At 53.0% G+C, this 14,104-nt stretch overlaps 1 protein-coding gene across 13 annotated transcripts in view; it reads right to left on the bottom strand.

Annotated features, from left to right (window-relative positions):
- Positions 1-14,104, bottom strand: part of LOC120684372 (probable inactive protein kinase At3g63330) — a 29,984-nt gene that overhangs the window by 5,344 nt on the left and 10,536 nt on the right. For 10 of the 13 annotated variants that reach the window (XR_005679264.1, XR_005679266.1, XM_039966237.1 and 7 more), the window contains 8 exons: positions 10,014-10,194; positions 5,955-6,180; positions 4,685-5,119; positions 2,447-2,504; positions 2,239-2,326; positions 1,200-1,271; positions 542-625; positions 288-431 (listed from right to left, as the gene is read on the bottom strand). Coding sequence is in view for 9 of the 13 variants with exons in the window: in XM_039966237.1 (XP_039822171.1) it covers positions 288-431; positions 542-625; positions 1,200-1,271; positions 2,239-2,326; positions 2,447-2,504; positions 4,685-5,119; positions 5,955-6,180; positions 10,014-10,194 (1,288 nt within the window). In the remaining 4 variants the exon portion in view is untranslated. Of the gene's footprint in view, positions 1-287; positions 432-541; positions 626-1,118; positions 1,272-2,238; positions 2,327-2,446; positions 2,505-4,684; positions 5,120-5,954; positions 6,181-10,013; positions 10,195-14,104 lie in introns of all 13 variants that reach the window. The other 3 variants (XR_005679268.1, XR_005679267.1, XM_039966236.1) reach the window with 3 other exon arrangements.

Here is a 14,104-nt window from a genome sequence, read left to right as displayed (position 1 = left end):
CATCAATGTGCTGCCTATATATGACAAGAATATATTAACTTTGCAGTAATGGCATGTCATCAATTTATTTTCTTGCCTAGAAAAGAAGGCATGGCCCTTATATGTTTTTTTTTCTGTACTAATCTTTTGGGATAACCCAAAAACCATGCAGGAAATATGCAGTTTATATTAATACATTAAATCTGAAATATCTGTGATGTCCTTGGGCTTGACAACAGAAGAAGAACTGCAGACTGTATCATCTTTGCTAATACAGATTTCATACAGAATTGAAAACATTGTCTCACTTGTATGCAAGCTCCCTTGTTTGTTCACTCCACCCTTCAAGACGGTGATCCATTAAAACATGTGTACGATCGCTTATCTGAAAAACATGGGGAGAACCCACTATCAATTCTAGCATGACAACTCCAACACTCCAGATATCATACCTGTAAATAGTTAAATGAAAATTTCAGTCAGTTGCAGTCCAGCTATATGCCAAACATACTGGCACATACCACCATTCATAAAGCAAAAGAAGTTGATAAAAGAGACATACTTCAGTCTTGCACTTTTTGATCCTTGAAACCAGTTTGAATTAAGGAGTGCCTCTGGAGGAGTGTACTCAAAAGTCTGTTCAGATCTGGAGTGGTATAATAGGATTGGATTAGAATGGATCAACCGATCAAAACAAGTTGAAGTAGTACCATGCAACCCAACTCTAAGTCTTGGTCAAGAACAAGCACATCGAAATGTTGTGAGGAAAGATTTCTTTCATACCACATGTTTTTAGACAATAAAAATAACAGGCAAATATGATTCCAAGCACTAGAACTGGGTTTAGTCCTTGGCCATGCAGAGGTATAAAACCCATCAGGGAAGAAACCACTTGACTTGGCAAAGGAAAGACCTACTTGACAATGGACCACTGGGATGAGTGCGAATGGGGTAGATGAATACGACAGTGGCAAGACTTCGAAAAATCTAAATAATGAGCCATTGAACTTAATAAATTCAGATAAGAGGCCCTATAATTACTCCTGATCCTAAATCATATAATTATATAATTCAAATCAAGATCCTAATTTTATGCTCCAACCAAATATGAAGGGAAGGAAAAGAAAATTATCACACACCGAGTAGGCCTTGAACCATAAAGATCATAATTTTACGCTCCAACCAAATATGAAGGGAAGGAAAGGAAAATTATCACACACCGAGTAGGCCCTGAACCATAAAGATGTTTCAATGTGTAATCATCAATGGCGCTGCCGAAGTCAATCAAACGCCTGTATACAAAAGATTGTGCTTCATTAGTAACAGAAGAATCTTCTTACAATTTTAAGACAGGTAAAGGTGGACTATTGCAGTTTGGGAAAACATCTCCAGTTAGAATCCCAATTCACCAAAAAAGGAACCATGCAAAGACATGTACCATCTAATTGCTCTAATCTCTATTTGATCATCTTATCATTTTGCTACTCAAAGTAGATTAACATAAATGATAAACACAATATTACTCATAATTGAATAATCGAGATACTGAGATCCAAGAAAGAAAAAAAGCCAAAAAATCAATTTTAAAATCTGTGAATTCCAATTAATTTTATATTTCAGATATTAAGGTTTAAATTGATCTAGGATGAAGTTTCAATTTTCTCAAATAATTTGCTTAAGTATTTGCAATAGCTCAACAGTGCAGTGATGCGAATTGATGGGGGATAAGGCCCAAGGATCAGACTTTATTGAGAATAGGTCCCTTTTTATAAGGGTTACTTGTGGCCCATAGTAAGTTAACACTTGAGAATACAATCTCTGCTTTCCCAAGAAACCATATCTCCAAATTTCTAACTGAATCAGTACCTTCCTAACTAATTGGTAAGACACCAATTCACCAGCCCTATCTTAGGAAACTAACAATTTATTTAGGCAATAGATATCCTTATTTTTAGAAGGTAAGAATTTGACATAATCCTACTGCTACAGTACGTGCTACTGTTCAGAGTCCATAAGAGGCGGAGCTAGACTGAAATACCATGGGATCAATTATTATACAAATTTCTGATTTTCCATTGATCTTAGACACTTGATATAGGGTTCTTTGCAACATTCTGCGGGGCTAATTGGCCCTGCAGCTGCAAAAGTGACTCACCACTAAAGTCAGCTACCCAACATTACCAATATTTCAGCAGCTAACTACTTATTGTAAAAAGAGAACATGTAACTATGTAAATACAGAAACATCTTTAATCTTACATGTTCAGCTTATTTTGCTTTGCTTCAGATGGAACCTCTCTTAGACACTTTCCAGTATCCACATCCTCAAAGCAAATGATCATGTTCTCTTCCATTGCGAAAAACGAAGCAATGTCAGCATGACTAGTCAACAGATATTGTCTACAGAAGAAAAGAATTAAAGAAGTACAGAAAATAAGGAAATAAAAGGCAAGAATGCCATTTGTACCAGGTTTGATATCCCTGTGAGTGATATTACGATCATGACAAGCCTTCAGTCCCATCAGCTAGAAAAGAGAAAAACTTGAACATTAGTAATAGAGTAAAATGCAGTGGGGGTCCTTAAACTAGTTGACCTATTCTGTTTAGGTCCATGAACTTCGAAAGTGCATTTTTAGGTCCATGATCTATTCAAGTGTGTCAATTGAGGTCCAAAACGCCTCTGTCAGCGTTGACCGCCTACGTGGACCGCCACGTCGGATCTAATGTGGACAACATATTTGCACATTGACCCTCCCGAGCCGAGCCTTCCTCAATTCTCCCCATCCTTTCATCTCCTCTGCTCCCGCACTGTACGGCCGCCGCAGCCCTGTTGCTCGGCTCCTGCCTGGCCGCTGCTCGGCTCCCTCCCCGCGCCTTGGCCATGGGCGCTCCTGTTCCCTCCCCGCGCCGGCCATGGGCGCGTCCCTCCTCCCTCCCTCCTCCGGCCTCAGCTCCGCGCCGCCGCGGCCTCTCCCCTCCTCCCTCGCCGCGCCGCCCCGGTCCTCCTCCCTCGCCGCGCCGCCCCGGTCCTCCTCCTCCTCCCTCGCCGCGGAGGCCCGTGGCGCGGAGGCGCACCGCCGCCGGCCGAATCTGCGCGCGGCGCGGCGTTGCCCCGCCCCCGGCAGCGCGGACCGAGCTCGGGCCGTCTCTCTAGCCGCCGGCCATGGCGGGTCATGGCGCGGCCATGGCGACGGCGGCCCCTCCTCCCTCCCTCTCCCTCCCGCTCGAGCTCACGGGGGGCAGAGCAGGGCGCCGCCGCGGCCAGCAGGGCCGGGCACGCGCGGCGGGCGAGCACCCTCCCTGCTCGCGCAGAGCAGCGAGCCGCGCCGCCCCTCCCCGGCTCGCTGCCCCTCCCCACCTCGAGCTGGCCCGCGCGCTGGCACCGGCGGCGCGGAGGAGGTGCGGAGGACGGCGGCGTCAAGGAGGCGGCGGCGGGCCTCCCTCTGCTCGCGGCGGCCACAGCCCCTGCTCGGCCGGGCGCGCGCGAGGCGAAGGTGGAGGCGACTGGGCGAGCGCCGCGGATCCCCGGCCCTCCCCTGCACACGCGGTGCGGCGGAGTAGTGCGGACGGCCCGCGGGTGGCTCGCCCACGGCGCGGCGGAGGCAGGGCGGCCCGGGCCCCCTCTCCTACTCCATGGCAGGCTCGCTCGAGCTCGGCCGGAGCGGCGCGCAGGGCGTGGAGGAGCGGGAGCGGTTCGCGGCGGCGCGGGCCTGCAGTAGGGGAGCGGCGCGCGCAAGGAGCTAGGGAGGCGTGCGCGAATCCAGGCGGGCCAGCGCGGGATCGACGGCGCGCGGGAGGCCGGTGCAGGCTCGCGGGCTTGTGGGGGCGCGCGTCCAGGCAGCGGCAGCACAGAGCAGCGGCTCCGGATGCTCTTCCTCCCTGCGCTCCCGCTCGCCCTCGCACGCGGTGAACCCCGCCATAGCCACGCTCGGCTCCGGCCGCCGCCGCCGTGGCCCTGCGCGAGCTGCAGGGGGCGGTGACAGATGGAGCAGGGGATGGGGCGGAGCCAGCGCAGGGGAGGAGAGGAGGGGCCGCCGCAGCTCCATCTCCCCAGCACCGCAACTCCGTCCGCCCATGGAGCCACGGAGGGCTGCGCCAGGCTCCGTCCACCCATGGAGCTCCGCGGCGGGCCTCGCGGGGCTGCGCCGGGCCGGCGGGGGCCAGGCACGGCGGCCTCCTTCCCCCTCCCCTGCGCCGCCTCCCTCCCGAGCTCCGGCGGTGGCCCACCGCTCCCCATCCTCCTCCGTGCGCGGGCGCGGGGCGGCGACCCTCCCCTGCTCCCTCGGCGGCGAGTGCGGACGGCGGAGCGCGGCGGGGAGGAGAGGGGGTGATTTGCATATATGCCCCGCTCTCGCAACAGGCCCAGTCCACGTTAGATCCGACGTGGCGGTCCACGTAGGCGGTCAACACTGGTCAAAGACGTTTTGGACCTCAATTGACACACTTAAATAGATCGTGGACCTAAAAATGCAATTTCGAAGTTCATGGATCTAAACAGAACAGGTCAACTAGTTTAAGGACCCTCAGTGCATTTTACTCTTAGTAATATGCAAAATTAACCATAAGAAGTAAGCAACTTGCAGAGCTACTGTTGCTCTTTTTATTTTTAGACTATTGATGATAAAAAGACAATCCAAGTGAGAAGTGACTAAAACGCATGCATAGCACTTGGTTCACAGGAGAACCAGAGTCAGTGTAAACATACCAGCTGCCATAAGAGGTTCTGCATTTGATTTTGCCCAGCTTTTGTTGTCCTTAACCAATACCACCACTTTGATGGGTGTAGAACTTGAATATGTCTGACCCTCTCATTATTGTTGCCAGTGACTAACTTTGTTTCTTCAGCTGTATATATCAGTTTTGATAATGAGCGGCCTTCATTCTGGTAGACAAGCCAAATTTCCCTTGATTCTGATTCAAAAGATTCGATAAACCTAGCCACATGCTTGAGTGGTTCTTCAGTAACTGACATGTTCCTTTCTAGAAGGATATCAGGATCCGATGGCATGTCCATTGAAAAAATAGTCGATGAAGATTCTGTCCTTGACAAACCTTCAAGAGTTCTGGAAGCAATTGAAAATAATTCCCCAAAGTATTTCTCCCGCAATCCACTCAAGTAAGCAGCATTTCCCCTCTCCACCTGCAGTTTCGAATCAAGTCTAAGATAGGATAAATAAGACTCTTCTAGCATTACTCCATCAGTACTTATTTAAAAATCTACAATTATTTTACATATTTTCTTTGTGAATAACAGAATGCTAAAAATAAAAAAGATGTTTGCTTTCGGAATAACAGAATTGCATAAAATATAACAAAGGTTCCAGTATAGAACATTCCAATGAGTTAAATGAATCAGAATCCATAAATAATTATGTTTATCTATTACCTACCTCAAAACAGCTAAAGATAGTAGAATCACAAATAACCTAAATTGTAATTAATCCTAAACATGGTAGAACCAACATAAAACTTTATGAATGGACAGGAACAGCCATGATTTCTGGGCACTTTCCCAGCTTCAGCTGAAATGCTAGTTTCTAGACTGAACCATACCACTGAGTACCCTTTTGGGTTCATGTGATTTTTCACTCAGTTTTCTTTACTAGTCATGGGTCAACTCTTTCCCAAATGGAGAAATGAATCCACCTTCACCACAACCAATGTTCATGAGTAACAGAGAAAACTAGATCTTGTATGTCATGATCTCGAGCATATTTGAAAGGTCACGGGAGACGGTAGTTTTAAGTTTTCCAGGCAAGGGCTGACGTAGTAAGCAAGGCAGCTTGCCCTAAAGGTTGCCAGTAAATGCTCCTCTACTGCATGCATAATGAGGCTCTGAGCTGCTAGCCTGCTAGAAGTAGGGGAACTTTTTAAGTTTACTACTGTTTAACCCTAATGCAGATGTGGGGTACGCGCAGGGAACATTACAAGACATACAGACAGGTAGTCCATTGATGCATAAAAAAATAATTTACCATTATGCGCTTCAGTATGAATAAATCACCATCTACTGTGTCTGAGAAATGATCTTCATCAGATGGCGTTGTGTTTGAACTTGTGCAGTTATACGAGTCTGATTTAGGTATATTGGTAAAATGTCGAGGGTCTTTATGCAAATCTAGATCTTCAGAGCAATTCCAGTGAAATGCCAACCAGACTTCACCATATGAACCACGATCAAATCTCCTCTTAAGCTTGTACCTGAATATGGTTAAAAGAAAAGAAAATGAGATTTCTGTGGATAAAATCTTGAACTATTACCATGAAACTGCACATCGTTCCAAGCAATGTAGTTGATAATCTCATTCACTACTTCATAAAGAGATCATCATGCATATTTCAGGGAAGTGATTGTACAGGACCATTCTGATTCCCACAGATCATATCAACTACATCCCATCCTTACACCTCATCAGACCAATAAAACTTTCAAGAAGTAGCCCTTGCAATAGCTCTTCCATTTAGGAAGGGCTTATTGTTAGAGTATATTAGGGATATCTCTATATTAGGTAGATTAGGATTGTATCCGTATCCTACCATATCTGTAGGAGAGGCTTCTTGCCCTCCAAGTCATGTATCCCTATATATTCAGCCCCAAGGCTCAGGCTAATACAATCCATCAATTAAACCAGTCATATTATTCTACATGGTATCACGAGATTAGGATTTGAGATCCTAGGTTAATCTTCCGCTGCCCCTCTCGCACCCTGCCCTCCGCGCGCCGCCGGCCGTCCTCCACGGCGCACCTCCAGAGCGCCCCCTCGACGGCCTCCTAGCGCGCCCCCGGGGAGGTTGCCCATGACCTCCGCCGGGGGCAGCGCCCTCCATCACGGCGGATCGAGTTAATCCGCCGCCTTTAGAGTCTCCGGCAGCAGCACATCATCACGTACCTCGCCATCCGCCGTGGGAACCGTCGACAGCGACCTCGACCAGTGCTGCCGTGGTGGTAGCTGCGGTCAACCGCGGCGCACGCGTCCTTCTCTGCACTGCCGTGGTGGCAGATCGGGCTTTCGCGCACGCCCTCCACCAGCCGTCGACAGGTCCCGTGGCGGCGCCGACCCTCCATCCCGTCGATCCCGGCGGGGATCCGCCCCCGTCTCGGCATCCGCGGCCCCTCCGGGCGTGGAGCCACCCGGCACCAACCTGGTGGACTCCGCTTGCGCCCGACGGGACCCGCGACCCCGACCGCCAGACGCCGAGACCTGGACCCCGCCCGGGACCTGCGACCCGACCGCCGGACACCTCCGCCGCCCAGTCCATCGCCGTCGCTGGGCGCCTACCCATCGAGCCTCTGCCTTCTCTTCTCTGTTTCGATCTCTCTGACCGAGGGTGAGAGAAGGACAGAGAGGGGTGAGGTGCTTGTGCTACGCGCACTCGGAGGTCCTACACGAGATGCTGCTGCTGATTTCTTTTTGGTAATTTCTCTAATTTTTTACTCGATCACTGATCGAGATTGCGTCGACCACCGCCCGTCGACCGCATGCCTCTTCTTCGACATCATCACCGGCCGTTCTTCTTCAACACCCGTGTCGCCCGGGCTGGCGTGCGGTGCGCGTCGGTGCACCACCCGCAGCGCCGCCAGGCCCCTCCGCGACACGGTCTCCAAGCTGATCGTCCCCGACTTCTCCGCCATGTTTCTGATCTGCGCGGCATCGTCGTCCGTCGTCTCGTGTGTGCACCCTCGGTCTGATCAGCCAATCAGCATACACGCACGAATCTGGGACGGGTGTTCTCAGTACGCGTGCATCTTCCCCGAGCATGGAGGGCTGTCGCCGCGTCGCCTCTTCGGGCAGCAGTGGCGTCACCCCGTGGTCTTCTCCACCGTTGCTTCCTCACCGCCGTCGACCACGTCCCCGACCTCATCGTCGACTCGTCGCTGCGCGCCCCGCGCATGGTCTTCGTCAAGCTGTACGAGTTCTTCGCCGTCTCTTTCGAGCGCCGCCGCCGCGTCGTCCGGATCATTCGGCCTTGTGCTGGAAAATCTGGGTTCCCCGCCTCGCTTCGTCTAGAACAACCACGTCGCCAGCGTTGCCATCTCGTCCCTGTTGGAAATCGAGCCCTACCACTCCAAACACTCACGCCGGACAGAGGTTGAAGATGAACAGTAAACAGGCAACAATGGCGACGAACGCCCCGGCCGCCGTACGACCTGTATGTTGGCTATTTGATTGATAAAACGGACTCGACTCAACCTAGAACACAAGGATTACATGGCCATATATAGCCCAGTGGCGTCGCAGCGCCCACACGATCCACCACGGCGAGCTTCACGCGCACGAACGCACTCTTCTGGCGACCCGGACGTCCCACGCTCCAAGCCACGAACTCCTCCGCGAGACTCGGTCTCCAGCCTGATCCACTCGCACGCCTCAACGTGATCCCTTCCGCTTCTGACGCCCGCAGCTCCTATGGCCACCCCTGCACTAATAGACTCACACAGACTAACACGAGCTCGCCACACAGGACGTTGCCACGGACCCGAACGCGCGCTCACACATGCGCCGTCCGTCTCGAGCACATACTCGAGCGTGACATCACACGCCATCACGAGCTCCCGCTCCTGCTGCACTACCTCGCCAGAACATGCGCGCGTACGCCGTCCCGACCGACTCGACCCGGAACGCGGTTACACCAGCGTTCCAGCTTGGACGTTGTCCATGGTTCGAGCTCGAGCTCGAACTCGCATACCACAGACACCACTGACTCCCACTCCAACAACCCTAAGACGCTGGCTGTCATGACCGCTCGCTCGCACGCGACGGACACGATGCCGACTCGACACGCACACGCCACGGCCACGAACACCATGGCGTGGTTTGTTCCAACAGTCCCGACTACTTCGTCTACTCCATCGACAGCAGGCGTTGGCACCTTCTACCTCGCCTACTTCTGCGCCTGCGACCGCCATGGAGGCCTTCTCTGCTGGTCCCCCTCGGCGACGGCGTCTGGTTGTGCATCCTCCCTTGCATGTCCGGTATTGGCAACACCGGTGCGTGCCCTTCGTCCCCGATGCATTCCCGAGCCTGGCAAACTCGGGCATGTGTCGCCTGATGGCCTGACTGCATCGACTTCAGCATCGCTCCCTCTACGACTGCTTCGACGCGTCGCCATCTTCGTCTCCGGCGTCTTCTCCATTACGCCACCACCATGGTGCATCCTCGTGCGCCCGCGGCTTCATGTGCGGCTACCTTGTCTTCGGCAACCTCGACATAACTACGTCGACCACGGCTACCCTACGCACGGCATCATCAACCATGGCTACTCGTCCTCAGCTCGGCTACCTCGACATCGGCACCAAGGGCTATCATCTGCTTGAGACCTTGTGGGTTTCCACTCCAGCCACAGCATCTGCGGTGCACTGACTGTTGTGACTGCAGGGGGATGTCAGTTTACCGACTTCTCTCCAGTCTCACCGTCTGCGACGCTCCCGCTGTAACTGCGGGGGGATGTTAGAGTATATTAGGGATATCTCTATATTAGGTAGATTAGGATTGTATCCGTATCCTACCATATCTGTAGGAGAGGCTTCTTACCCTCCAAGTCATGTACCCCTATATATTCAGCCCCAAGGCTCAGGCTAATACAATCCATCAATTACACCAATCTTATTATTCTACACTTATTTTACACTTCATTCAAGGATAGTAATTTCATAAATATTACAATGAGACTACAGAAGAAAACAAATCTGCTTTGCAGTTTACCCCCTAAACATGCTCCTTCATTTAGATAAGCAGCTAATGTTTTGCATAGCATCTGACAAGAAATTATTCCTACACTTGGAGCATGCAACTGTACAAATGTCAAGATGGCTCAAGGTTGGTAAACATAGAAAAAGTTCGATATTCATTGGACATAAATTCAAGTGATAAGTCCAATCAACAACAAAAACCCTAAACTTCATAACATAACTAGGCGATATTCAGATAAGCCAAGTATAAATTATGTAGAAAAGAAGGTACAAAAGGTCAACAACCCAGGAACTTTCCCTCAAAATATGTATTTGGAATTTTCCTTGGGAAATGGAATGGTACCTGAAATCTATCTTGTTGCCAAAGGAGCGTGAACCATTTGAATTGGTTCCATTATGAGGAAGGGAGTCAAATAAACCAAAAAAATTTGCCACTGCTTCAGGACCATTGCACCGCCCCATTTCACCATCTTGATGACCAAGGTACAAGCAAAAGTGTCTGTCCTTGTATTTTTCAAGATTACCTGTACACAAATGTAGACAGCTGAACTCATGAACAAGATAAAGACACTATCAAAAAGTCAGGCATCACATCAGAACTCCACAGCTCTCTCAAGTTTCAAGCACCCAATTCGTTTAACTGTTTCCAAAAGGTGACCAGATAGGTGCTGGATGTCCCTCTAGTATAAGCAAATGTGTTGGTGTGTATAGTTTAGGCCCATCTAGAGGCCCATGTAAGGGCTACTATATTACCCACCCTATCTAGGATTTGGAGGAATACATGGAAATTAATCCCAAACATGGTATCTAGCCTTCTCTTTTCTCTCCCTCTCCCTCCCTCCCTCTAGCCGGCAAACGCTAGCTCATCCCGCCGCCGCCGCCGCCGCCCCGCCCCTCTCCTCCATCCCTCCCCTCTCCTCTGCTCCCGGTGGCGCCTCCTCTGCTCCCGGCAGCACCTCCTCTGCTCTGTCCGTCTGGCCGCCGGCGCCTTGGCCCGCCGCCGCCGCCCTCGCCGCCGCCGCCCCCTCGACGCCGAGCCCATCCACCCGCCGCCGGCCGCCGCCGCAACAGATCCGGCCACCCTGGGCGAGGATCCGCCCGCGGGGGGCGCAAGCGCGGTGCGCGCCGCCGCCGCCACCCCGGGTGCAGCCGCGGGAGGGGCAGGCGCCGGCCAGATCGCCGCCGCCGCTACCCACAGCGCCGCTGCGGGGGGCCCTGCTGCCACCACCGCCGCCGCAGCCACCCAGGCCGCGGGCGCGGCCGTGGGAGCCGGAGTGGGGGCTGCGGGAGCCGCCGCCGCCGCCGCCGCTGCAGCTGCCCCCCCTCCTCCGTAGACCGGGCTCGGCATGCATCCCGCGGATGCGCCGTTCGCCGCCGCTGCCTTCCGCGGGACGCAGATCGTCGACGGAGCTCCTACGGCTGACGCTGCTCTTACCGCGGCCCTCCTCGCCGCCAAATCCGAGGCTACAGCGGCTCAGGAGCGGGTCCGCGCGGCTGCCCTCGCTTGGGAGCACGAGTGCTCCGCGGCCGATGCTCTCGCTCGCCGGGTCGCTGAGGCGGAGCACTACATCCTCCTCACCGGCCGGCAGCCCGCCGTCCCCTTCGTCGATCACGCCGCCTCTTCTTCCCACCAGGCTCCGCCCTCGGGCTCTGGACCCCGGTCCGACCTGACCGATCCCATGGTCACCCAGCTCCACCTTCAGGCCGTCGGCGTCCAGAACATCAAGACCCTAGTCTCCGTCCTCCTCGACCCTACGTCCTCCTACAGGCGCTGGCGGGACCAGGTCCTCCTCACCCTCCGCCGCTACGCCCTCGACGACCACGTCCTCCTCGACACGCCGGTCGAGGCGCGGGACACGGTGTGGCTGCGCCTCGAAAGCGTCGCCCTGTCCTGGATCTTTGGGACCATTGTAAGGATCACCGGGGTGTCCGACCCTAGAGGGGGAGGGGGTGAATAGGGTCGCTAATCGCTTTCTATGCTAGGGCTTAATCTATTTACATAAGATAAACCTAACACGTCCTACACATGCTAGTTATGACTAAGATTTATCTATACTACTCTCTACTAACCCCTAAAAAGACTTGCAATCTATAGTCAATCCTAATCAAACTAACTAGAAAAGTAAAGACAAGCAAGTAAGAGCACATGCGGAAACGTAATATGTTAAGTAAAGAGGTAAGGGAGAGAATATGCAAACTCCCGTGAAGACACCAAGACACGATTTAACGTGGTTCGGTTAGGATACCAAGTCCCTCCCTACGTCCACGGCCACTTGTCCAACACGAACAAGTGTGATGCCAAGTCTCTTTGCTTGATCACCGTCTTGCGTTCGCCACCAATGCTCCCGGCAAGCAAAGGCTAAGTGACCCCAAGTCACCAAGACAAGGCCACCGCCACCGTCTCTCTCGAAGTGTCACCACGGCACCGTCTTCACTATTAGAGCTTCTCACCAAGAGGGGTCTCCTTCCCCGCACAAAATATCGTTGCCGCTCCACACCAAGTCGGAGGGTCACACGACGAATACACAAGATGCTTTCCGCAATAAGACTTTCTCTCAAGCTAGTTCTCTCAAGAACTAAGGCTAAACAAGCACTAAACACTCTCACAAGTGTGCTTAAGCCTATATGATGTACAATGAAGCTCTAAGATGGTTGGAGATGATCTTTAACTCTTGTATGCTTTTATATTCTCCAGCAACCTCAAATGACCCGGCCTTAGGGGTATATATAGGCAGCCCAAGCAAATATAGCCGTTGGAGAAAGCCTGCCAGAAAAACACTTAACGCTGGTTAATCCAACGCGCCTCCAAAAGCCATCGTCAGTTCAACCGGTGATACTAAACTGCCCGCCTCAAAAACTAGCCGTTACGTGTACGGGCAATCAACCGATGCTGCGTCGGTTTAACCGGTGAGTGTAGTTGTCCTGTAAACTCTGAAAACAAATTCTCTGGACAACTGCACCGACCACCGACGTTCACCAAGACCCATTCGTCGGTTCATCCGGTGTATAGACTTTGCCTCAGCTTCTGAGTCCATTGCACCGACGTATTCAATTTCCCTAACGTCGGTTCAACCGGTGTATAGACTTTGCCTCAGCTTCTGGATCCACTGCACCGACGTATTCAACTTTCCTAACGTCGGTTAAACCGGTGATACTAAAACTTCCTGCTTTGCTCCAAGTCAATGCACCGACGTATGTAACTATCTCAGCGTCGGTTCAACCGGTGATACTAAAGTATCTCTGTCTTGATTTCTTTGACTTGGATTTCTTCACGGTCTCTTCAATTCTTGTCCTTTGGACCGAAGAGGTTTCAGGACGCTGCCCTGAGACTTGCGAGGGGCGGCTCCCCCTCGACCCCCGTTCGCTAATCGGTTAGCGGAACCACCGTAGGGGCGGCCCTTCGGGCTTAGCTACGCCTATCTTCTCTTTGTCATCACTTGAACCTAAAAGCCTGAGAATAGTCATCTTAACAATCGTATTAGTCCAAGTGTTGTGTGTGTCATCAATCGCCAAAACATTATATTGAAATATAGGCATGAGAGGCCATTTTCGCTACAACCATCTCCCTAGATCTGCAGGACATCGTCAGGACTCACAGCGGCACCGCGCGCCAGGCCTGGCTGGAGCTCGAGGGGCAGTTCCTCGGCAACACCGAGTTCCGCGCTCTCCAGCTCGACGCCACCTTCCGTACCTTCGAGCAGGGGGACCTCTCCGTTGGGGAGTTCTGCAGGAGGATGAAGGGCATGGCCGATGCTCTTCACGACGTCGGGTGCCCGGTGCCCGACCGGATCTTGGTGCTAAATGTCCTGCGAAGTCTCAGCGACACCTACGATCACCTGCAGACATGGATCACCCGCCAGAGGCCCTTCCCCTCCTTCCTGCAGGTCCGGGACGACCTTGTCCTCGAGGAGATCACCAGGGGTCCCGCGTCCGGTTCGTCCTCGTCCTCCTCCACCGCGCTCGTGGCTGCTCCACCGGCCTTCTCCGCCTCGCCAGCCACCTCCTTCCTTGGTGCTCCTCCCACCGGCCAGACCGGGGGTCGGGGGGGGGCGTGCTGGACGTCGTCGGCTGGGGGGAGGGGGGACGTGGTGGTGGTGGTGGTACTGGTGGCTCTGCTTCTGGTGCTGCTGGTACTGGTGATGGCTCTGCTAGGGGGGGCCCGCTTCCGCTCCTGTCCCTGCCCTTGGAGGTACGTCCTGGCCATCCTTCAGCAATCCATGGTCAGGGCGCATCTCAATGTGGCCGTTCTAGGGTCAGGGAGGGGGCTCTCGCCCACAGCAGCCATGTTCACTGGTGCTGCTCCCTTGTTCGCGCCGTCCTGGACTCCACCCGCTCAGCCCAGCCAGCCACCCACCTAGGCTGGGGGGTGGGACCAGGCCGCGCTGGCGCAGTCCTTCAGCACCATGGGGTTGACTCCACCAGTCAGCACTGAGT

The sequence above is a fragment of the Panicum virgatum genome, chromosome 8N (genome assembly GCF_016808335.1).
Source record: "Panicum virgatum strain AP13 chromosome 8N, P.virgatum_v5, whole genome shotgun sequence".
NCBI lineage: Eukaryota > Viridiplantae > Streptophyta > Magnoliopsida > Poales > Poaceae > Panicum > Panicum virgatum.
This window is presented reverse-complemented; position numbering and strand designations above follow the sequence as displayed.